Source organism: Equus caballus, chromosome 1 (assembly GCF_041296265.1).
Source record: "Equus caballus isolate H_3958 breed thoroughbred chromosome 1, TB-T2T, whole genome shotgun sequence".
NCBI classification, from domain to species: domain Eukaryota; kingdom Metazoa; phylum Chordata; class Mammalia; order Perissodactyla; family Equidae; genus Equus; species Equus caballus.
In genome coordinates this window covers 183,322,250-183,347,993 of record NC_091684.1, presented here as the reverse complement: position 1 = coordinate 183,347,993, position 25,744 = coordinate 183,322,250, and the positions used below count along the sequence as shown (strand labels likewise).

Sequence of the window (25,744 nt, the reverse complement as noted above, 5' to 3'; positions counted from 1 at the left end):
TTCCCAATTAGTAGGCTGTTTTTTTTGTTTCAATCCTGTTTTCCCTTGCCTTGAAGAAACTCTTTAGTCTGATGAAGTCCCATTTGTTTATTCTTTCTATTGTTTCCCTCATCTGAGGAGTTATAGTGTCTGAAAAGATTCTTTTGAAACTGATGTCAAAGAGTGTACTGCCTATATTCTCTTCTGGAAGACTTATTGTTTCAGGCCTAATCTTTAGGTCTTTGATCCATTTTGAGTTTATTTTCAGCTTTAATTTTTTTTAAAGAAACTTTTATTTGACTCTACTTTCAACTATTGTCCCTTTTCTCATGTTGCTTTCAAAACCCAATTCGTTGAGCTATTAGGAATGATTCTCTGTCACTTCTTTTTCTTCTTTTTGAGGAATATTAGCCCTGAGCTAACTGCTGCCAATCCTCCTCTTTTTTCTGAAGAAGACTGGCCCTGAGCTAACATCCGTGCCCATCTCCCTCTACTTTATATGTGGGACGCCTACCACAGCATGGCGTGCCAAGCCATGCCACATCCGCACCTGGGATCTGAACCAGGGAAACCTGGGCTGCCGAAGCACAACGTGCGCACTTAACCGGTGCGCTACCGGGCCAGCCCTCTCTGTCACTTCTTAATCACCTATGATCAAGCATCTACCTCCACTCTTTCATTAAGTCCATTTTTCTCTAAGGTCCTCATTGACTCTTTCAAACAAATCTAAAGTTCATTTTTTTTCTTTGTCCTTATTCTTCTTGATCTCCCTTTTGCAAAGAACGAAGCTAACGCCTGTCTTACTGAACATCTCTTCTCCCTTCACTTACTTAACATCCGAGAAGCCTCTTGGTGCCTTCACGGCCCCACAGCAGGGCCTCTTCCATATTCCTGCTTCATAACTGGGCTACAACTTGGATCTCAGTTGTCACCCTTTTCTCTTCTCCATCCATCCTCCTTTTCTCAGGGAATTCATCTGTTCTCAAGAGATTATCCAGTGGGAGAAGCAAAGCAGATGGGGCTTGAAGCCTGGCTCTGTGGCTCATTAGCTGTGCAGCTTAGGAAAAGTGATTTCATCTCTCTGAACTCTACTTCCCCCACTCTAAAATGGGGAGTCATTCATTCAGTAGTCTTTATTGAGCACCTACTACGTACCAGGCACTGTTCTAGGTACATGAGATTCATTAGCAAACTAAACAGATAAATATTCCTGCCCTCACAGAGCTCCCATTCTAGCAAGGCGAGACAAACCAAAAATAACAAACATACTAAATAAAAGCATTATATAAAATGACAGAATATGGTGAGAGCAGTAGGAAAAAAAGAAAAAGAGGTCAGCTTACACCTTTTAGTAGATAGTCAAGGTAGGCTTCCCTGAGAAGTTAACATTTGAGCAAGGACTCAGAAGAGGTAAAGGAATTAGAAATGAGGGCCTCTGATGGAGAGGGTACAGACAGAGGGAACTGACAAAGGTCCTAAAGGCAGGGGCATGCCAGCTTCCAGTGGGAATGGAGAGAAGTAATCATGGGGAAGAGCAGCTGGAAATGAGGTCAGAGAGCAAATCAGAGGACTGGTCCGTGTCAGGCGTCTGAATGTGATGGGAGTTGTTGCACGGTTTTGAGCGGAGGGGTGACATGACCTCAGGTGTTTCAAAAGGATCACTTGGCCTGCTGTGTTGGGAGCAGACTGTAGTGGGAGCAGGATGAAAGAACAGAGACCAGTTAAGAGGCTGCTGCGGTCATCTAAGCAGGAGGTGATGGTGGCTAAGATGATGGTGAGCACTGGAGGGGAAGAGAAGTGGTCGATTTAGGATAATAAAACCTACCTTGGAGGGTTGTTATGAGAACAACAACTGTCGTAATCATAGGAGGTCATAATCCTATGAGAGAATTACGGTGGGTAAAGTGCCTAGTAGATGCCTGGTACAAGGAAGATGTTTAATAATACCCCCTTATTATGTTGTATTTTGCAGGTAGAATAGGTCGTCTGGGTCACCGTACGGAGGAGGTCAAAGCTAGAGTGTGATATCCAAGGTCAATGGACCTGGGGGGTTGGCAGCTGCCCTCACCTGAAGCAGTGAAAGGAGTCTGGATGGAGGAAGGGCCTTGATCTTCTTTTAGCCTTCACCTCATATCCTAACTCCAGGACAGTATTTCCAACTGCCTACATGACAATTTCTCTTAAAAGTTTCATCAGACACTCAATATCAATGAATATTTTTTAAAGAATTATCTGCCTCACCTCCACCTCAAGCCAGCTACCCATCCACATGTTTCCTTCCGTTAAAGATACACCAGTCCCCAAAGGCTGGAAAGGTGGCTTCATCTTTGTAGAATTACAGAAATAAAGCATGCTCTCGTTGGAAGCTGGTGTCGTAGCCATCATCTGCTTAAAATCTGTCTATTTATAAAAGAAGAAACAAGGCCAGAATGGAGCATGACTAGCTGTTGGCCACTCCAGGTTTTAATGACTGAGCAAGGCCTCGAACCAGTTTTCCAGATCCCATTCACTTCTTCAACAGCCACCCTGTCCTCGCCCATCCCACATCACAGCAGTCCCTTAGATTGGCTGCCAAAGGATCTGGTCACCACCATGGCTCCTAAGACCATCTTTGTCATTACTGTCAATTAAACCTTCCAGAAAGGCTTTGGAGCCTATGGCCTACACTGCTTTAAGGATGCTGGCTCCAGGTTCAAATTCTGGCTCTGCACTTACTAGCTGTGATGCCCTGAGTAAGTTTCCTAATCATGTTCTGCCTTAGCTTCTTCATGTAAAACATTCCTGCTTGCCAGGACTTAAGTAAAATAAGGCACGTAAAGCACTTAGCACAGAGCCAAGCACAAAACAAGACCTCAAGAAGCATTAATAATTATGGGTTGTATTACTACTCTCAGCCACTTTCTGAGAAGACTCCATGGATGCCAGGTGGACAAATTCTAATTGCCTTGGTCAGGCCTTCAAGGCCATGCAGCAACCAGGTCTATTATATGTCTAGAAACTGTCATTGCTCTCTGATCACAGACCTTCTAGTCTGGACAACTCTCGGTGCACTCCCATATTGTGCTCATCCCCAATCCCCACCTTTGCGTTTTAGTTTGTGGCCCTCCTGCCTGAAATACCCACCTTCCTTCTCTCTATCTGTCTACATCCTGGCATAGCCTTCAAAGCCCCACTGAAGGCTTGACATTTCACAAGAGCTTCCCAGGTAAATCCTAGCTCCACTGCCGTTATTTCTCTTCTCTACAGAGCTAGACCATTTACATGCAGTACATCCGATCACTTCTTTACGGAGAGGCGTGGGGGCACTTCACTAGTCGGACAAGTTCTAGAGCAGACTGCCTGGTCTCTCTCACAGCCTCAGTCTCCTCATCCATAAAATGGGGTAATATGAGGATTGTTGTGAGGTCCAGATGCACAAATACTTAGTAAAAGCAATTATTAACATATGTTATTATTATTATATATTGCCGTTTACTTTTCCCTCTTTGTTTTATGTACCTTCATCTTCTTCTTCCAGGTTATTCTGTCCATACGCACTATACTTTTGTCCAGTGTCTTAAATCATAGCTTATATGATGGAGCTCAGTCCTAAGAAATTTGACGTCCGTCCTCAAAGATTTCATCATATCTAATAATTCGTTCTAAAAGTACAGATTTACCCAAAATATCAACTCCCCATCTCAGAGCCCGTGAACGGTACAAAGTATAGGTAGCTCCTCCTCAAAGAGGAGGAAGATTGAAGAAAAACAGAGATTCTCAAAAAGTTAGAAACACTTGGTCTATATCTATAGGAAGTTAACACTGGAGGTGGGGCAGCTATTCTGGGATTAGAACAAACAAATCAGAAAGCACTGAGGGTAACTGGAATATTGCATTCATGCGTTCCTGAGGTACTGCTGTGTGCACAGCTACTGTTCTACTTTATTTTGTTCTCCATCCAAGGGCATCACCATTCATCAGAGCCGTGTTAGGCTGGAGCAGGATCAAGAGAGAATTCTCGACCAGACAGGGACCCATCAGGCTAACGCAGTGACAAGGACAGTTCCTAGTGATGCACTCTGTCACAGTGCAGTGACCATTGTGCTCTCTCTTTTCTTTCTTGGGGAAATCAGGTAAGTTTATCAAAAGTAGCAACACATTTTATAATGGGGTGGGGAGGAGTTGACCTTTTCGCAGTATTCATTCCAAAAATCAGGTAAGAAATCATTCAGGTTAAGAAAAGATCAGCTTACCTCTATTTTTTCCCATATGGCTTCGTAGTTGTCTTGGTGTTGAATATCTTGCATCAGTTTCTGAATTAAAGCAGATTTTGTAGCAGAATGGCTCTCATTTTTCTCAGAAGAGGAAGCTCTCTCTGACTTCTCATCGATGTATTTTTTCGTGCCAGAGAGAGGCATACACAACTCCTCGTCAGAAAGCACGTCACTCAGGGGCCCAGATTCAATGCTCTCCCCGAGTGAAGACGCTATGTCACTGGACGAGCTCGGAGACACCCTGCCTAGCCTCGAATGCTTCTTCTTGACCTGGTACGTGGGATAGATCTCAGAATCTGAATTCATTTCAGACAGTTCCCAGTCATCAATATTCTGAAGGGTTTCTCCTCTGGGTTTCTGAGGCATAAGCTTTGTTAAGTTTTCCAACTTTAAAGCTAATACTTCCGTCTGCTTAAGATGAGAGGGCAGTGCCAGGTATTCATCAGAGCCATACCAGGCCTCCACGACCTGACCATTCCGGGTGACATGACTTGGGGAGGAGGAGTAACTTTTTTTGCTTTTGTGATTTGAAAGAAGGGGTACCGGAGAACTGACGTTGTCTGAGCCAACAGAGGATTCACTGCTTTGAGTAAAAGGTGGTGAGTTGGATGTTTCTGACTGCACTGGCAATTTGGCATTCCAACTTCTCTGATGACACGGCTCAAGGGAGGATGAGGAAGTGGAATCTGTTTCTGGCCCCTCTCTGGCCTGGGAAGGACCTGCAGGAATTCCATTCGGCACTACTGAGCTCTTTATGTCTTCGGCTTGCTTGCCTGAACCGGTGCCGCGTTTAGGCGTTTGGCACGGAGGCACCTCTTCTGGGGTCTTGTGTGGCTTTTTCAGTCTAAGTTTCTCTTTATGGCAGTCGTTAAGCCTTCCCAGGCTGGAAGAGATTTCCTTAATGTGACTTTTGACTGTGTTTTCAAGGTTCCCATGCCCCATCTTGTGCAAACATTCGTAGGACTGGCTGGCAGCAGAAGGGCTGTTGGGGTAGGAGGACTGCAGCACCAGGCAGAGCTTGGATCTGTCTGGAGGGTCCACCAGGGAAGGGGTGCTTCTGCTCATCTCGGGCTTGAGATCAACCATCCTCTTCTTTCCATGAGGGTCTTTCAGATTATTCTTAAAGGTTTCCTCTTTAAGGAAAAGCCCTCTCTTGGGCAATGTGGGCTGTGTGGGAGAGTCCTCGTTATAATTAAAGCAATCTCTGATGGATCGCTTCGGGGTGGCATTGTCACAAGGAAGAGGCTGTTGGTTCTTTGCCCCAAGCTGAGAGGAGGAATTGGATTCTTGCTTCGCAGCCTCAGAAGAGGGCTGAATGGCATTTGTCAGAGCTTCCTGGGAAGGTGACGTCGCTGGCGGCAAGCCTGGCTGCTCCTCGACTGTGGAAGTATTGTCTTCCTCAAGTCCACCTTTGTCCTCTGCTGGAAGAGACACTTGAGCCGCCTCCCCACTAACTGCTTCGCTGCAGTTGGAAGGGACGGGGTCAGCAGCCACCGTCAGTAACCCAACACTTCGGATAAGCTCGGGGAACTCCTGTTCCATCTCACTGTAGCTCCAAGAGTCAAAGGGTTTGGTTTTGACCTGGCTAGAGGTCATGTCACCCAGGCCGCCGAGCAAATCTTCACTTGGACTGTAGTCAGACAGTTCGAAAGCAGTAATACCACAATCCAGAGACAAGTAATTTTGAGAGCATTTGATAGTTAACTGTCCTGAGTCATCCACTTCCGTCAGAGAATCAAGCCGACCCTGAAACAGACAATGGCAAGGGGTTCAGTAAACATAACATCAATTACACTCAACTGCTATTCAAATGAAATCTCAGCAGAGGCCACTATAACGGTCAAAAATGCTTCGGTCTCAATGGCATCTGGTTTGACATACAGAGAGGCGTATTAATCAATTATCGTATTGCTTTATATAGTCTCCTGTTCTTAAATATTTAAGGATCTTTCTTTGATCTGGTGGATAGAGCCTTGATAGAAATGGTCAAGGTCAAGCCAAAAATATCCATTCTTGCCTTAACTTTCTATGTTTTTATTTTTATTATTTTATTTTTTTAATTAATTTTTTTTTTTTGAGGAACATTAGCTGTGAGCTAACACCTGCTGCCAACCCTGCTCTTTTTGCTGGGGAAGACTGGCCCTGAGTTAACATCCATGCCCACCTTCCTCTATTCTATATATGGGACACCTGCCACAGCATGGTTTGACAAGTGGGTCCACACCTGGGATCCAAACTGGTGAACCCAAGGCTGCAGAAGCAGAACGTGGGAACTTAACCGCTGCACCATTGGGTCGGCCCCTTAACTTTCTATTTTAAAAATAGCATTAATAAGCATTTCTTAAGTGATGCCTTAAGTAATAAAATTTCTGGGAACAAAGTAATGTAAGAGTAAACTCTCCACAAATGTCTATTTTAGTTATCACTATCACTCCAACACCTACCACAGTGGCTAGTCACAGTAGATGCTTAATAAATATATTTAGTCAAATAATTAATTATACTAAGTCTGTCATGTTAAATACGTATTCACAAATCCAGGAAGGTGAACTACTGAATGTGCAAATACATGACAGAACAGTTCAAGACCAGCTTCTGTTTGTCCCCACCCTTTGAAGGTAAACACAGGTAATCTTGGAGAAAATTGAGTCAAACTTTCTCATCTTAGCCCCCAGGTCCTCCTCTGCACGCACCCCTCCCCCGCCATTAGTGTATCTTAGATACCAAGAGCCCCCTCCCTTATTTATCACTGGAGGCAGGCCAAATTGATTTGGAAGTCCCCTATGCTAAAAAATAGCATTACTAGTAAGTCTTTTTAATTTTTAATCTTTAATGACGTGATTAAGGTTATTGTCTCATTACTAATGCGGTTTCTGATATCACACAACAAATGGGGAGACTTTTGACTGATGACTTGTTTGGGAATCCTATTTTGCCTACCAGGCTGAAAGACAGCCTGGCCTCGCCCAGCCCCTTCGGAGATGAAGGTAGGAAATGGAAAAGGGAAGGGTCGTTGTATCCCCAGATCTCCATTCTCCTGGAGGAGGGACTGAGTGAGCAAACTGAAGCTGGACCTCACGTGGCTGCTGGGTCTTGTGTCCTTTCAACCAGGTTATCCCAAGATCAGGTCTCTCCAGGACCTTACATCGGGCTTTTTGTTCATTTGTTCGTTTTGTTTTTGTGATGTTCTCCCCTTCACTCCTTCACCTTGCCTGTATCTCCTACTCCCCTCATTCTCACTTCACAACATCCAGATAAGCGATTAGGATGAAAAGCCTCATTTAACTTTCTAAGCCCCAGGTTCCTCATCTATAAATGGGGTGGTTGGTTACTACTATTACTTTTTCATTTAATCCTCACAATAACTTTCTTCTGGGGTCTATGCCACTGTCCCTGTTTTACATAAGTGGAGCCTGAGTATAACTCGCACAAGGCCTTTCAGCTCAGGGCCGAGTTAGGCCTTGAACAGAGGCATCTGACCCAGAGTCTACGTTCGGACTTCCCCACCATCGTTTTCTCTGATTCATTGAATATTATTTTAAACTGACATCCCCTCTCCTCCCGTTTGTTCTCCACATTGCCACCAGAGCAACCTTACAAATTGCAAATCTGACGCTGCTGCTTCTCCGCTTAAAGTCCTTTACTAGCTTCCTGCTGCTTCTAGGTTAAAAACCCAAACCCCTCCAAGGACAGACATAAAGAGACCTCTTTCACGCCACTCTCCCTTCCTTGGCTGCACCCAGCCACAGTGTCCTCCTTTCAGCTTTTGAACACACTGTGTTCCTCCTGACTCAGGGCCTTTGCCCACGCTATTTCCTCTTCCTAGAAAGCTTCCTACCTACAACACTTCTTTGACAAGTTGACTCTTCTTCATCAGGCAGACATCAGACCAAGCGTCACTTCTTCCACATCCCCACTTACGTCAGATTCTTTTCTCATGAGCTCTCATAAAACTATGTTATTGTTCCTTTAAGCCTTTATCTCAACTTGTAAATAAACACTATTGTGATTATGTGATTAATTTGTTTCTCTCACCAGCTTGTAAGCACAAGGAGGGAATAAATCAATAGAAAGTGGCTGACTCACTAAGATGCCTGCAGCACTTAGCACAGTGATCTGCAGAGTAAGCATTCGGAGACGCAGCTGCTGAATAAATGAAGGAATGCATGCTGCATGGAGGACGACGTTTTAGAATGTATCTATGCCTTCATAATTTTTTCCTCTGATTATGTATTTTTAGTTGACTTCAGTGATTAAAAGCCCAAGCCTCAGAGACAAATTCTAGCTCTAGCACTAAGGAGCCATGTGACCATGAGCTGTAGCCTCAATTCCTTCATCTGTAAAAAGGAAATGATAAGTCATGTCATAGGGCTGTTGTAAGCCTTAAAAGAGAGGATACATGTAAGACACAAGTCTAGCACACAGACAGGTGCTCACCAACAGGTGTTCAGTCTTATTACTTATTACATTATTATTTTTACTAATCAAGTATATCGAAGGGGAAAGTTTCATCAAAATGAGAGGTATCTCTATGCTAAATTACATCACAAAACATGAGAAATCAATATTAACTGCCAACCTCAACAAAAAAGGTCTAAATGGAATTGCATGACTTTTGTGTTTCATGCCTGGACCACGATTTTTAAATAACAAAGTCAGTGGCCAAAAACACCAAGGAATTAGTCAGCCAAACAAAAGTCACACTTTATGCAATTTTTAAGAGAGTAATATGGAAATTACCAATTTAAAAGCAGGTTGTATTAAAAAAAATTTTTTTTAATTTGGTTGCTCCAGTACTCAGAACATACTCCTTTACCAAAACAGTATTATAAATGATGATTAAGTTTCAAAGTTATCCCATAAGTTGGTATTTAAATTACTAGCTCATTGAAATTTGCTTATTTTATATCATTTTTATCATAATGGCACAGCACTGCAGCTACTTAGGTGAGGTTAAAGAGGCACTAAGGAAAAGTATGTCCATGTTGGGTAGAGAAAAAGAAATTTGAGAGTTCAGGCAAAAATTAGACTCCTAAAAGTGTCAGCTGCTTCCTCTGGACCGGCAGGGAACTCCACGGCCCTGAGAATGCATTTGGTCCCATTTTGGCGGTCATACAACCTTAAGACCAGGAATACTGTCTTGCTCAAGAATAACAGGTGCTCAATAAATAATGTTGGATGAATATATGGCCTGAGACTACATCTCAGATAATAGAGTATGGCTGCCTTTGTCTAAGTCTTCAGGATCTCTAGCCAGTCCTTTATTTGGAAAAGACAATACCATACTCAAAGACATAATGCTCCAAAGGGAGCCCCCCAGTCCGGTTCCCAGACAGGCCAAGTGTCTCTGTGTATGGCTGATTGTTACTCAGGAATAATTATTTTTAATTTAGACTGCATTATTTAATGTGAAAAAACTCCCCCCATGAAAAACAAAACAAAACAAAACATAACACATAGTGCATCCATTTCATGTCCTAAAGACCAAGTGACAAGCATCTACCCATATATATTTTTTAACACAGTTGGTTATTATTTAAGAGTATTCTTCAAAAGTAGTTCTCTAGATTTCACCATGCAGAGGTAATTTTTTTTTTTTTTTTTTTGAGGAAGATTAGCCCTGAGCTAACATCCATGCCCATCTTCTTCTACTTTATATGTGGGACGTCTGCCACAGCATTACTTGATAAGCAGTGCATAGGTCTGCGCCCAGGATCCAAACCAGCAAACCCTGAGCGGCTGAAGCAGGGTGTGCGAACTTAAGGGCTACACCACTGGGCTGGCCGATTTGCAGAGGTAATTTTAAAAAAAGAAAGTTCTCTTAAGTTTCTCTTTATTGATAAGTAATTTAGTCACTTTGTTGCTGACTTCAATGCTGTCTTAGACATAAAGGAAACCTTTTTTATTTTTTCTCCTAATTTGAAACAAGAAATTTGGCTTTGATCTTCACCTATAATTAAGTTAACTGAAGCTCTAGCTCCCAATGCCTTCTTAGATCTTCCTGTTTTTGACACTACATTTTGCCACCACCTGAACATGAGATTTAATACTCAGCATTTCGAGATTTGAGGATCTTCTGTTAAAATGCCCCAAGGTTGTTCAGTGTCTGTTGCTACCTCAGGGTCACTTTGGTGCCCTGATATGGTATTCTTACTGAGGAGAGAGTTGGAAATAGAATTTCGCTGTTTTAATTATGGTATGATAAAAATTTTGTACGTCCCTCTCTCCCCACCTCCCCTAATCTCACTGCGTGGTATTTGTTATGCCTCAATCACTAATGAACACATTCATGGACCTCTTGCCAGAATGCCGTGGACCCCCAGAGTCCTCTGCCCACACACGCTAGACTCCTGCTCAGATTCCTTTCAGTTCTACCACATAGGATTCTACGCTTAGAAGGCATCCAAGAGAGCAGCAGAGGACTGGGAGGAGTACGCAACGACAGGGAAACGGGAAGCAAAGCGAAGTTTAGTTTCTGACGGGCATGGGGAAAACACACAAAAATCTTCCGTTATTTTCATTTATACTATAGTGTAAATACTATATACTATACTATACTATACTATATAAATATACTATGTAGTATATTTATACTATAAGTATACTACATAGTATATTTTACTATAGTATAAGAAAATTCTTAAGAATTTTCATTTTCTACTGAAATTGAGAGTCAAATACTTAATCTCCCTGATTAATCCTCTTCTACACCTAAAGTAGTGATTATCTGCATTATTCAACTCAATTCAACTCATCAGACTTTTATAGACACTGATATGAACTAGGTGCCATGGGACATACAGAGATGACTGTCTGGTGCCAACCCCAATGCACTTCAAATCTAGCACATACTTTGTCATAACATAAATTGCTCCATGATGAGGGCTATGGAAGAACACAGAAATTGCTGTGGTGTGAGTGCCCTGGGAGCACCAATGCTCCCCCACAGAGAGAGTAGGTGTCATTCAGGTAAAGTGCTACCACACCATCTGGCATCTGGCTCGTTCTTAACTGATGTTTGCTACGGTGTTAGTATTATTAATATTTACCACTACCTGAGTGCCCTGACCTTTCCCGACCTCAATCCTCTCATCTGTAAGATGCGTACAAGCTATCAGCTGTAAGATAAGGATGACAGCACCTATCCTGCCTGCCTCGAAAAACTGTTGGAGGGTCTAATGAGATCAGGAAAGTGATTCCTAACATGTGTTACTCATCTTTGAATGCCAGCGCCTTATGCATGGCAGGAAATCAGTAAATATTTAGGGAAGGTAGAAAGGAAAGCAGGAAGGAAGGGAAGGAGGGAGGAAAGAATTATTATTATTGCAATAGAGATCACTTAAGAGCTGGTTTTGTTTTGTTTTTACTTAATTATTCCTAGATTTAGGTCCTTAAGCATTTATTTAATCTCTTAAATTCGCTTTTTCCATCTATAAAATGAAACTATTTTTAATGCCCCTTACTTGCCTTACTAAATGAAACAATAAATATAAAATGCTTGTCACTGTATCTGAAATGTGGAAAACTTCAGTATAACACACTTTTTGCACAATGTTGAGCTTTGCCTTAAAGTGTTTTTTATTTGGTTGGTTGCTTTTGTTTTTAGTAAGGTGTTTGCCAATTTGTTTACAAGATATGGTCTGCTCCATGTTTAAAAAAAAGAATAAAACTCATACGTTTTGTTTTTGCAAGGAGAGAGAGAACTTGCCGCTTTCTTGACTCTCAAACTTATTCTTCAATGTCACTCTGAAACCCAAGTGACTTCCAAAAAGAGAAAAATGGATTCACCTTCGCTGGAAGGGCGTCTGCCATGCTACCTTATCAGCATGATTATGCCATTTCCTTCTTCATTCTACAGATCTGTCACAGCTGAATTTATTCTGATAACGCTGAGAATTTTATCCTAATTCCCTTCCTGTTTTCCACAGTCCCAGTGTGCTGGCAGAAACAAATAAAACTAAGCAGTCTTTGAAATGTTCTCATGGAGTCACACTAGACGCACAAAGAAACAGGATCAGGAATCCACAGCTTCAGGAAGGATGGTAATAGCACTCAGTTCATAGAAAAAATATCTACAAAGCAGATGGCTGAGAATCCACTGTTCCTTTACCCCTCATACAACATATTCTTGCATCTCTACAACAGGATTAAAGACTGTCTTCCAAACATGAAAATGTACTAAATTGCTTCCAATCAAATCCATAAATAATTGTTGAGCTCACATTGTCAGAACCATAATGGATACTACTTAATGTAAACTCGCAACATAGCTGTGAAAACAGTGGCCAGCAGCAGTCAGTTAGCCTCAACTGCTTTTCATCATTTCCTGGACTACCACTTCGTGAATGATAAAAGTTCAAATAAGCGCCTCATGAATGTATTCCACAAAACTATACCAACAATGGTAACAATAAACCCTAGAGCACTGCTATATCCCGAGCTCTACCACAAAGAGTTGGGGATCAGTAAATGTTTATTGAATGAATAATAGATATGTAAAGTGAATTGGTTTGACTCAATGAATTTCTAATGCCCCCTCTAGTAGTAGAAAATGGGCAGATCTGATGACTGATCAATACTGGATGTTGGACAGAACCCCAGAACATATGAGGAGGAACAAAACAATAATGTATACATTGGGGACGCCAGGTAGATATGTAAGGAGAGATCTCTTCAGAGTTCAGACAAGACTTCCCATCTCTCATCTCCACCTCAGCAGCATACACCTCAGGGATACCCGATTCAGGGCAGAGTTGGCCAGTTTGGGATTCTTTGTGGTCTCCCATGCCACAAGAGTCCTAATCAAGGACCCTCTAGGGATCCCACTTTGGGGGAATGGCAGGCGGGGACTAACACACACCCGCATATTCACCCTATGATTAAAAAAAGGACTCCACCAGAGTGGAGCCAAGATGGCGCCGTGAGTAGTCCTCTTTGTCTCTCGCCCTTTGAGTCTACAATTATTTGGACACTTATCGCTTGACAAAGGATATCCAGACAACATCTCAGGACGTCTGAGACACCCACGCGACTATACATCGGAAGGTGGATGGACTTTCCTCCGGGAGGATGTGGAAATAGGTGAAAACTCTCCAACCCCGACGGGCAGCCTAGTACCCGCAAGCGGCTTTCTTCCAACGGACGCCCCCAGAGGATCCACACACATCTAGGGCAGGAGCGAGAACACAACAGAGGAGCGACGGTGGAAACAGGTGACCAGAACCCTACCTAAACCCCCCGCAATTACTCCTAAACGCAGAGGGAAACTTTGGAGTTGCACACCTGAGCCCGCGGGGAGAGTCTCTCCCCGCCATTGGCGGGGAGACCCAGCCTGGTGCTCGGGGCGCCCGGAGGGTCCCAGAGAGAGACACGGAGGGCACGGAGGTCTCCCAGCTGCCGTTGCCCGCCCCGTGGGGCTAGGGATTGCCGGAGATCTCAGAGAGGACCAGGGCGGGGGAACTTTCAAAGGCCGGTTCGGCGACCCGGAGGGGAAGTGCCGGAGCTCCGCCAGGCAGCAGACAAAACTCTCTGTCTGCCGGTAGCAGAGGGGCCACGCCCAGCATTCAGGGCTCCCGGCAGAGGCCCGGACAGAAGCCCAGAGGGCGGGGCGACCCCCAGCTGCCGTTGCCCGCCCCGTGGGGCTAGGGATTGCCGGAGATCTGGGAGAGGACCAGGGCGGGGGAACTTTCAAAGGCCGGTTCGGCGACCCGGAGGGGAAGCGCCAGAGCTCCGCCCGGGCAGCAGACAAAACTCTCTGTCTGCCGTTAGCAGAGGGGCCACGCTGAGCATTCAGGGCTCCCGGGAGAGGCCCGGAGAGAAGCCCAGAGGGCGGGGCGACCCCCAGCTGCCGTTGCCTGCCCCGTGGGGCTAGGGATTGCCGGAGATCTCGGAGAGGAGAGGACCGGGGCTGGGGGAACTTTCAAAGGCCGGTTCGGCGACCCGGAGGGGAAGCGCCGGAGCTCCGCCAGGCAGCAGACAAAACTCTCTGTCTGCCGGTAGCAGAGGGGCCACGCTGAGCACTCACGGCTCCGGGAGAGGCCCGGAGAGAATCCCAGAGGGCGGGGCGACCCCCAGCTGCCGTTGCCCACCCCGTGAGGCTAGGGATTGCCGGAGATCTCGGAGAGGACTGGGGCTGGAGAGAGTTCCAGAGACCCAGCTTAGTAGCCTAGGGGGAAACCCTACAGGCTCACAGCAGCCTTAGGGAAAGCCTCTGCACAGCACCAGTAGAAGGCACCCAGCCGCCAGCCACAAGGCTGGAAGACCCCAGGGCAAAAGCAGCATAGCTAGGTGTACTAACCACAGACTGTAGAAGATGCCAATAGCTCTCCTGCGACCCATAGAGGACAAGTGAGATTTGGTGGGTGCCGACAGCAACAGAGTGACAAATATAAGTGATCCCACCCCTGGCCGCTGGAAAAGCCCATAACACCGTTGCAGACCCCAAGGAGAGAGCGCATCTAGGTGGGCAACAACAGTAGGCACCTGCAGCCTGAAGCCCCCCTGTGACGGCCCCCACGGCAGAGGAGGGAATCCAAAGGGCCACTGTGGCTACGAAGAGGGGCCCAGGCCCAGTTAGCAACTACGGACAGGGTTCCTGGTTGGTGAAGTATAAACAGCTGCTCCCCCCACCGCAGCAGCTGAAACAAGTGAAAGGAGCAACTAAACTCTATCTCCATGCGGAGGCACAAATCAACATCATCAAGCAATATGAAAAAATACATTAAATCTCCAGAACAGAAAGAAAGTAACAAATACACAGAAAACAATCCCAAAGAAAATGAGATATATAACCTAAATGATGATGACTTCAAAACAGCCATCATTAGGATTCTCAATGAGTTAAGAGAGAATTCTGACCGACAACTCAACGAGTTCAGGAGCTATGTTACAAAAGAGTTTGATACGATAAAGAAGAACCAAACAGAAATATTGGAAATGAAGAACACAATAGAGGAGATTAAGAAAAATCTAGATGCTCTGAACAGTAGGGCCGATAATATGGAGGAAAGAATTAGCAATTTGGAAGATGGCAATATAGAATTGTTGCAGGCAGAGGAGGAGAGAGAAGCAAGACTTAAAAGAAATGAAGAAACTCTCCGAGAATTATCAGACACAATTAGGAGATGCAACGTAAGGATTATAGGTATACCAGAGGGAGAAGAGAAGGAGAAAGGGGCAGAAAACCTATTCAAAGAAATAATGGCTGAGAACTTCCCAAATCTGGTGAGAGAGATGGATCTTCAGGTGACAGAAGCCAATAGATCTCCAAACTTTATCAATGCAAGAAGACCAACTCCACGGCATATAGTAGTGAAGCTAGCAAAAGTCAACGACAAGGAGAAAATATTAAGGACAGCCAGGCAAAAGAAACTAACCTACAAAGGAACCCCCATCAGGCTATCAGCAGATTTCTCAGCAGAAACTTTACAGGCTAGAAGAGAGTGGAATGATATATTCAAAAATCTGAAGGACAAAAATCTACAGCCGAGAATTCTCTACCCAGCGAAAATATCCTTCAAATACGATGGAGAAATAAAAACTTTCCCAGATAAACAAAAATTAAGGGAGTTCATTGCCACAAAACCTCCTCTCCAGGAAATCCTCAGGAAAACCCTCATTCCTGAAAAATCCAAAAAAGGAAAGGGGCTACAAAACCAAGAGCAGAGGAGATAAGTAGAAGGACAACAACAGAGAGTAGCAGCTCTACATCAGAACAGATTAAACCATGGGACGAGAAACAAAGGAAACTGAAGAAAACCGGAAAACAAGACACAAAATGGTAGTGGTAGGTCCCCACGTCTCAATAATCACTCTAAATGTAAACGGATTGAACTCCCCAATCAAAAGACACAGAGTGGCAGGATGGATCAAAGAACAAGATCCAACAATATGCTGCCTCTAGGAAACACACCTCAGCCCCAAAGACAAACACAGACTCAGAGTGAAGGGATGGAGAACAATACTCCAAGCGAATAATGAACAAAAGAAAGCAGGTGTCGCTATACTAATATCAGACAAGGTAGATTTCAAAGCAAAACAGATAAAGAAAGATAAAGAGGGACAGTATATAATGATAAAAGGGACTCTCCACCAAGAAGACATAACACTTATAAATATATATGCACCCAACACAGGAGCACCAAAATTTGTAAAGCAACTCTTAATAGAACTAAAAGAAGACATCAACAACAATACAATAATAGTAGGGGACCTCAACACACCATTAACACCAATGGACAGAACATCCAGACAGAAAATCAACAAGGAAATAATAGAATTAAATGAAAAATTAGACCAGATGGACTTAATAGATATATATAGAACACTTCATCCAAAAACAGCAGGTTACACATTCTTCTCAAGTGCACATGGAACATTCTCAAGGATTGACCATATTTTGGGAAGCAAAGCAAACATCAATAAATACAAGAGAGTTGAAATAATATCAAGCATCTTTTCCGATCATAACGCTATTAAACTAGAAATCAACTACAAGAAAAAAGCAGAGAAAGGTGCAAAAATGTGGAGACTAAACAACACGCTTCTCAACAAACAATGGATCATTGAAGAAATTAAAGAAGAAATCAAATATTATCTGGAGACAAATGAAAATGAGAACACGACATACCAAATCATTTGGGATGCAGCAAAAGCAGTCCTAAGAGGGAAATTCATCGCAATACAGGCCCACCTCACTAAACAAGAAAAAGCTCACGTAGGCAACCTCAAACGACACCTAACAGAACTAGAAAAAGAAGAACAAACAAAGCCCAGAGTCAGTAGAAGGAGGGAAATAATAAAAATAAGAGCAGAAATAAACGATATTGAAACAAAAAAGACAATAGAAAGGATCAATGAAACAAAGAGTTGGTTCTTCGAAAGAATTAACAAAATTGACAAACCCCTAGCCAGACTCACCAAGAAAAGAAGAGAGAAATCGCAAATTAATAAAATCAGGAATGACAGAGGAGAAATCACAACAGATACCAATGAAATACAAGAGATCATAAGAGAATACTATGAAAAACTATATGCCAACAAATTGAACAACCTGGAAGAAATGGACAAATTCCTAGACTCCTACAATCTCCCCAAACTGAATCAGGAAGAAATGGAGAATCTGAATAGACCAATCACAAGTAAGGAAATAGAAACGGTAATCAAAAACCTCCCCAAAAACAAGAGTCCAGGACCAGACGGCTTCTCTGGAGAATTCTACCAAACATTCAAAGAAGACTTAATACCTATTCTCCTCAAACTGTTCCAGAAAATTGAGAAAGATGGAGAACTCCCTAACACATTCTATGAAGCCAACATCACTCTGATCCCCAAACCTGACAAGGACAACACAAAGAAGGAGAACTACAGGCCGATATCACTGATGAACATAGATGCAAAAATCCTCAACAAAATTTTGGCAAACCGATTACAGCAATACATCAAAAAGATTATACACCATGATCAAGTGGGATTTATACCAGGGACACAGGGATGGTTCAACATCCGCAAGTCAATCAACGTGATACACTACATCAACAAAATGAAAACCAAAAACCACATGATCATCTCAATAGATGCAGAGAAAGCATTCGACAAGATCCAACACCCATTTATGATAAAAACCCTCAGTAAAATGGGTATAGAAGGAAAGTACCTCAACATAATAAAGGCCATATATGATAGACCCACAGCCAACATCATACTCAATGGACAAAAGCTGAAAGCCATCCCTCTGAGGACAGGAACAAGACAAGGGTGCCCACTTTCACCACTCCTATTCAACATAGTTCTGGAGGTGCTGGCCAGAGCAATTCGGCAGGAAAAAGAAATAAAAGGAATCCAAATAGGTAACGAAGAAGTAAAACTCTCGTTGTTTGCAGATGACATGATCTTATACATAGAAAACCCCAAAGAATCCACAGAAAAACTATTAGAAATAATCAACAACTACAGCAAAGTAGCAGGGTATAAAATTAACGTGCATAAATCAGTAGCATTTCTATACACTAACAATAAACTAACAGAAAAAGAACTCAAGAACTCTATCCCATTCACAATCGCAACGAAAAGAATAAAATACCTTGGGATAAACTTAACCAAGGAAGTGAAGGATCTATACAATGAAAACTACAAGACTTTCTTGAAAGAAATAGGCGATGACATAAAGAGATGGAAAAACATTCCTTGTACATGGATTGGAAGAATAAACATAGTTAAAATGTCCATACTACCTAAAGCAATATACAGATTCAATGCTATCCCAATCAGAATCCCAAGAACATTCTTCACAGAAATTGAACAAACAATCCTAAAATTCATATGGGGGAACAAAAGACCGCGAATTGCTAAAGCAATCCTGAGCAAGAAAAACAAAGCCGGCGGAATCACAATCCCCGATTTCAAAACATACTACAAAGCTACAGTGATCAAAACAGCATGGTACTGGTACAAAAACAGGTCCACAGATCAATGGAACAGAATTGAAAGCCCAGAGATAAAACCACACATCTATGGACAGCTAATCTTCGACAAAGGAGCAGAGGGCCTACAATGGAGAAAAGAAAGTCTCTTCAACAAATGGTGCTGGGAAAACTGGACAGCCACATGCAAAAGATTGAAAATTGACCATTCTTTTTCACCACACACCAAAATAAACTCAAAATGGATCAAAGACCTAAAGATTAGGCCTGAGACAATAAGTCTTTTGGAAGAGAATATAGGCAGTACACTCTTTGACATCAGTTTCAAAAGAATCTTTTCGGACACTGTAACTCCTCAGTTGAGGGAAACAATAGAAAGAATAAACAAATGGGACTTCATCAGACTAAAGAGCTTCTTCAAGGCAAGGGAAAACAGAATTGAAACAAAAAAACAGCTCACTAATTGGGAAAAAATATTTACAAGCCACTTATCCGACAAAGGGTTAATCTCCATAATATACAAAGAACTCACACTGCTTAACAACAAAAAAACAAACAACCTGATCAAAAAATGGGCAGAGGAGGAATTCCAAGATGGCGCCGTGAGTAGTCCTCTTTGTCTCTCGCCCTTCGAGTCTACAATTATTTGGACACTTATCGCTTGACAAAGGATATCCAGACAGCATCTCAGGACGTCTGAGACACCCACGCGACTATACATCGGAAGGCGGACGGACTTTCCTCCGGGAGGATGTGGAAATAGGTGAAAACTCTCCGACCCCGACGGGCAGCCTAGTACCCGCAAGCGGCTTTCTTCCAACGGACGCCCCCAGAGGATCCACACACATCTAGGGCAGGAGCGAGAACACAACAGAGGAGCGACGGTGGAAACAGGTGACCAGAACCCTACTTAAACCCCCCGCAATTACTCCTAAACGCAGAGGGAAACTTTGGAGTTGCACACCTGAGCCCGCGGGGAGAGTCTCTCCCCGCCATTGGCGGGGAGACCCGGCCTGGTGCTCGGGGCACCCGGAGGGTCCCAGAGAGAGACACGGAGGGCACGGAGGTCTCCCAGCTGCCGTTGCCCGCCCCGTGGGACTAGGGATTGCCGGAGATCTGCGAGAGGACCGGGGCGGGGGAACTTTCAAAGGCGGGTCCGGCGACCCGGAGGGGAAGCGCCGGAGCTCCGCCAGGCAGCAGACAAAACTCTCTGTCTGCGGGTAGCAGAGGGGCCACGCCCAGCATTCAGGGCTCCCGGCAGAGGCTCGGACAGAAGCCCAGAGGGCGGGGCGTCCCCCAGCTGCCGTTGCCCGCCCCGTGGGACTAGGGATTGCCGGAGATCTCGGAGAGGACCGGGGCGGGGGAACTTTCAAAGGCGGGTCCGGCCACCCGGAGGGGAAGCGCCGGAGCTCCGCCAGGCAGCAGACAAAACTCTCTGTCTGCCGGTAGCAGAGGGGCCACGCTGAGCATTCAGAGCTCCCGGCAGAGGCCCGGAGAGAAGCCCAGAGGGCGGGGTGACCCCCAGCTGCCGTTGCCCACCCCGTGAGGCTAGGGATTGCCGGAGATCTCGGAGAGGACTGGGGCTGGAGAGAGTTCCAGAGACCCAGCTTAGTAGCCTAGGGGGAAACCCTACAGGCTCACAGCAGCCTTAGGGAAAGCCTCTGCACAGCACCAGTAGAAGGCACCCAGCCGCCAGCCACAAGGCTGGAAGACCCCAGGGCAAAAGCAGCATAGCTAGGTGTACTAACCACAGACTGTAGAAGATGCCAATAGCTCTCCTGCGACCCATAGAGGACAAGTGAGATTTGGTGGGTGCCGACAGCAACCGAGCGACAAATAAAAGTGATCCCACCCCTGGCCGCTGGAAAAGCCCATAACACCGTTGCAGACCCCAAGGAGAGAGCGCATCTAGGTGGGCAACAACAGTAGGCACCTGCAGCCTGAAGCCCCCGTGACGGCCCCCACGGCAGAGGAGGGAATCCAAAGGGCCACTGTGGCTACGAAGAGGGGCCCAGGCCCAGTTAGCAACTACGGACAGGGTTCCTGGTTGGTGAAGTATAAACAGCTGCTCCCCCCACCGCAGCAGCTGAAACAAGTGAAAGGAGCAACTAAACTCTATCTCCATGCGGAGGCACAAATCAACATCATCAAGCAATATGAAAAAATACATTAAATCTCCAGAACAGAAAGAAAGTAACAAATACACAGAAAACAATCCCAAAGAAAATGAGATATATAACCTAAATGATGATGACTTCAAAACAGCCATCATTAAAATACTCACTGAGCTAAGAGAGAATTCTGACCGACAACTCAACGAGTTCAGGAGCTATGTCACAAAAGAGTTTGATACGATAAAGAAGAACCAAACAGAAATACTGGAAATGAAGAACACAATAGAGGAGATTAAGAAAAATCTAGATGCTCTGAACAGTAGGGCCGATAATATGGAGGAAAGAATTAGCAATTTGGAAGATGGCAATATAGAATTGTTGCAGGCAGAGGAGGAGAGAGAAGCAAGACTTAAAAGAAATGAAGAAACTCTCCGAGAATTATCAGACACAATTAGGAGATGCAACGTAAGGATTATAGGTATACCAGAGGGAGAAGAGAAGGAGAAAGGGGCAGAAAACCTATTCAAAGAAATAATGGCTGAGAACTTCCCAAATCTGGTGAGGGAGATGGATCTTCAGGTGACAGAAGCCAATAGATCTCCAAACTTTATCAATGCAAGAAGACCAACTCCACGGCATATAGTAGTGAAGCTAGCAAAAGTCAACGACAAGGAGAAAATATTAAGGACAGCCAGGCAAAAGAAACTAACCTACAAAGGAACCCCCATCAGGCTATCAGCAGATTTCTCAGCAGAAACTCTACAGGCTAGAAGAGAGTGGAATGATATATTCAAAAATCTGAAGGACAAAAACCTACAGCCGAGAATTCTCTACCCAGCGAAAATATCCTTCAAATACGATGGAGAAATAAAAACTTTCCCAGATAAACAAAAATTAAGGGAGTTCATTGCCACAAAACCTCCTCTCCAGGAAATCCTCAGGAAAACCCTCATTCCTGAAAAATCCAAAAAAGGAAAGGGGCTACAAAACCAAGAGCAGAGGAGATAAGTAGAAGGACAACAACAGAGAGTAGCAGCTCTACATCAGAACAGATTAAACCATGGGACGAGAAACAAAGGAAACTGAAGAAAACCGGAAAACAAGACACAAAATGGTAGTGGTAGGTCCCCACGTCTCAATAATCACTCTAAATGTAAACGGATTGAACTCCCCAATCAAAAGACACAGAGTGGCAGGATGGATCAAAGAACAAGATCCAACAATATGCTGCCTCCAGGAAACACACCTCAGCCCCAAAGACAAACACAGACTCAGAGTGAAGGGATGGAGAACAATACTCCAAGCTAATAATGAACAAAAGAAAGCAGGTGTCACTATACTAATATCAGACAAGGTAGATTTCAAAGCAAAACAGATAAAGAAAGATAAAGAGGGACAGTATATAATGATAAAAGGGACTCTCCACCAAGAAGACATAACACTTATAAATATATACGCACCCAACACAGGAGCACCAAAATTTGTAAAGCAACTCTTAATAGAACTAAAAGAAGACATCAACAACAATACAATAATAGTAGGGGACCTCAACACACCATTAACACCAATGGACAGAACATCCAGACAGAAAATCAACAAGGAAATAATAGAATTAAATGAAAAATTAGACCAGATGGACTTAATAGATATATATAGAACACTTCATCCAAAAACAGCAGGTTACACATTCTTCTCAAGTGCACATGGAACATTCTCAAGGATTGACCATATTTTGGGAAGCAAAGCAAACATCAATAAATACAAGAGAGTTGAAATAATATCAAGCATCTTTTCCGATCATAACGCTATTAAACTAGAAATCAACTACAAGAAAAAAGCAGAGAAAGGTGCAAAAATGTGGAGACTAAACAACACGCTTCTCAACAAACAATGGATCATTGAAGAAATTAAAGAAGAAATCAAATATTATCTGGAGACAAATGAAAATGAGAACATGACATACCAAATCATTTGGGATGCAGCAAAAGCAGTCCTAAGAGGGAAATTCATCGCAATACAGGCTCACCTCACTAAACAAGAAAAAGCTCACGTAAGCAACCTCAAACGACACCTAACAGAACTAGAAAAAGAAGAACAAACAAGGCCCAGAGTCAGTAGAAGGAGGGAAATAATAAAAATAAGAGCAGAAATAAACGATATTGAAACAAAAAAGACAATAGAAAGGATCAATGAAACAAAGAGTTGGTTCTTCGAAAGAATTAACAAAATTGACAAACCCCTAGCCAGACTCACCAAGAAAAGAAGAGAGAAATCGCAAATTAATAAAATCAGGAATGACAGAGGAGAAATCACAACAGATACCAATGAAATACAAGAGATCATAAGAGAATACTATGAAAAACTATATGCCAACAAATTGAACAACCTGGAAGAAATGGACAAATTCCTAGACTCCTACAATCTCCCCAAACTGAATCAGGAAGAAATGGAGAATCTGAATAGACCAATCACAAGTAAGGAAATAGAAACGGTAATCAAAAACCTCCCCAAAAACAAGAGTCCAGGACCAGACGGCTTCTCTGGAGAATTCTACCAAACATTCAAAGAAGACTTAATACCTATTCTCCTCAAACTGTTCCAGAAAATTGAGAAAGATGGAGAACTCCCTAACACATTCTATGAAGCCAACATCACTCTGATCCCCAAACCTGACAAGGACAACACAAAGAAGGAGAACTACAGGCCGATATCACTGATGAACATAGATGCAAAAATCCTCAACAAAATTTTGGCAAACCGATTACAGCAATACATCAAAAAGATTATACACCATGATCAAGTGGGATTTATACCAGGGACACAGGGATGGTTCAACATCCGCAAGTCAATCAACGTGATACACTACATCAACAAAATGAAAACCAAAAACCACATGATCATCTCAATAGATGCAGAGAAAGCATTCGACAAGATCCAACACCCATTTATGATAAAAACCCTCAGTAAAATGGGTATAGAAGGAAAGTACCTCAACATAATAAAGGCCATATATGATAGACCCACAGCCAACATCATACTCAATGGACAAAAGCTGAAAGCCATCCCTCTGAGGACAGGAACAAGACAAGGGTGCCCACTTTCACCACTCCTATTCAACATAGTTCTGGAGGTGCTGGCCAGAGCAATTCGGCAGGAAAAAGAAATAAAAGGAATCCAAATAGGTAACGAAGAAGTAAAACTCTCGTTGTTTGCAGATGACATGATCTTATACATAGAAAACCCCAAAGAATCCACAGAAAAACTATTAGAAATAATCAACAACTACAGCAAAGTAGCAGGGTATAAAATTAACGTGCATAAATCAGTAGCATTTCTATACACTAACAATAAACTAACAGAAAAAGAACTCAAGAACTCTATCCCATTCACAATCGCAACGAAAAGAATAAAATACCTTGGGATAAACTTAACCAAGGAAGTGAAGGATCTATACAATGAAAACTACAAGACTTTCTTGAAAGAAATAGGCGATGACATAAAGAGATGGAAAAACATTCCTTGTACATGGATTGGAAGAATAAACATAGTTAAAATGTCCATACTACCTAAAGCAATATACAGATTCAATGCTATCCCAATCAGAATCCCAAGAACATTCTTCACAGAAATTGAACAAACAATCTTAAAATTCATATGGGGGAACAAAAGACCGCGAATTGCTAAAGCAATCCTGAGCAAGAAAAACAAAGCCGGCGGAATCACAATCCCCGATTTCAAAACATACTACAAAGCTACAGTGATCAAAACAGCATGGTACTGGTACAAAAACAGGTCCACAGATCAATGGAACAGAATTGAAAGCCCAGAGATAAAACCACACATCTATGGACAGCTAATCTTCGACAAAGGAGCAGAGGGCCTACAATGGAGAAAAGAAAGTCTCTTCAACAAATGGTGCTGGGAAAACTGGACAGCCACATGCAAAAGATTGAAAATTGACCATTCTTTTTCACCACACACCAAAATAAACTCAAAATGGATCAAAGACCTAAAGATTAGGCCTGAGACAATAAGTCTTTTGGAAGAGAATATAGGCAGTACACTCTTTGACATCAGTTTCAAAAGAATCTTTTCGGACACTGTAACTCCTCAGTTGAGGGAAACAATAGAAAGAATAAACAAATGGGACTTCATCAGACTAAAGAGCTTCTTCAAGGCAAGGGAAAACAGGATTGAAACAAAAAAACAGCTCACTAATTGGGAAAAAATATTTACAAGCCACTTATCCGACAAAGGGTTAATCTCCATAATATACAAAGAACTCACACTGCTTAACAACAAAAAAACAAACAACCCAATCAAAAAATGGGCAGAGGACATGAACAGACACTTCTCAAAAGAAGATATGAATATGGCCAATAGACACATGAAAAGATGTTCATCATCGCTAATCATCAGGGAAATGCAAATCAAAACTACACTAAGATATCACCTTACCCCCGTTAGATTGGCAAAAACATCCAAAACCAAGAACGACAAATGTTGGAGAGGTTGTGGAGAAAGAGGAACCCTCATACACTGTTGGTGGGAATGCAAACTGGTACAGCCACTATGGAAAACAGTATGGAGATTTCTCAAAAAGTTAAAAATAGAAATACCCTATGACCCAGCCATCCCATTACTGGGTATCTATCCTAAGAACCTGATAACAGATATCTCAAGAGTCCGTTGCACCCCTATGTTCATTGCAGCATTATTTACAATAGCCAAGACGTGGAACCAGCCTACATGCCCAGAAACTGATGATTGGATAAAGAAGATGTGGTATATATACACAATGGAATACTACTCAGCCATAAAAAAAGACGAAATTGGCCCATTTACAACAACGTGGATGGACCTCGAGGGCATTATGTTAAGCGAAATAAGTCAGTCAGAGAAAGACGAACTCTATATGACTCCACTCATAGGTGGAAATTAGTATATTGAGAAGGAGATCTGATCGGCGGTTACCAGG

At 43.2% G+C, this 25,744-nt stretch overlaps 1 protein-coding gene across 21 annotated transcripts in view; it reads right to left on the bottom strand.

Moving 5' to 3' along the window:
- Positions 1-25,744, bottom strand: part of AKAP6 (A-kinase anchoring protein 6) — a 509,527-nt gene that overhangs the window by 255,038 nt on the left and 228,745 nt on the right. For all 21 annotated transcript variants that reach the window (XM_070241797.1, XM_070241754.1, XM_023623662.2 and 18 more), the window contains one exon: positions 4,212-5,978. In XM_070241797.1, the coding sequence (XP_070097898.1) occupies positions 4,212-5,978 (1,767 nt within the window). The remainder of the gene's footprint in view (positions 1-4,211; positions 5,979-25,744) is intronic.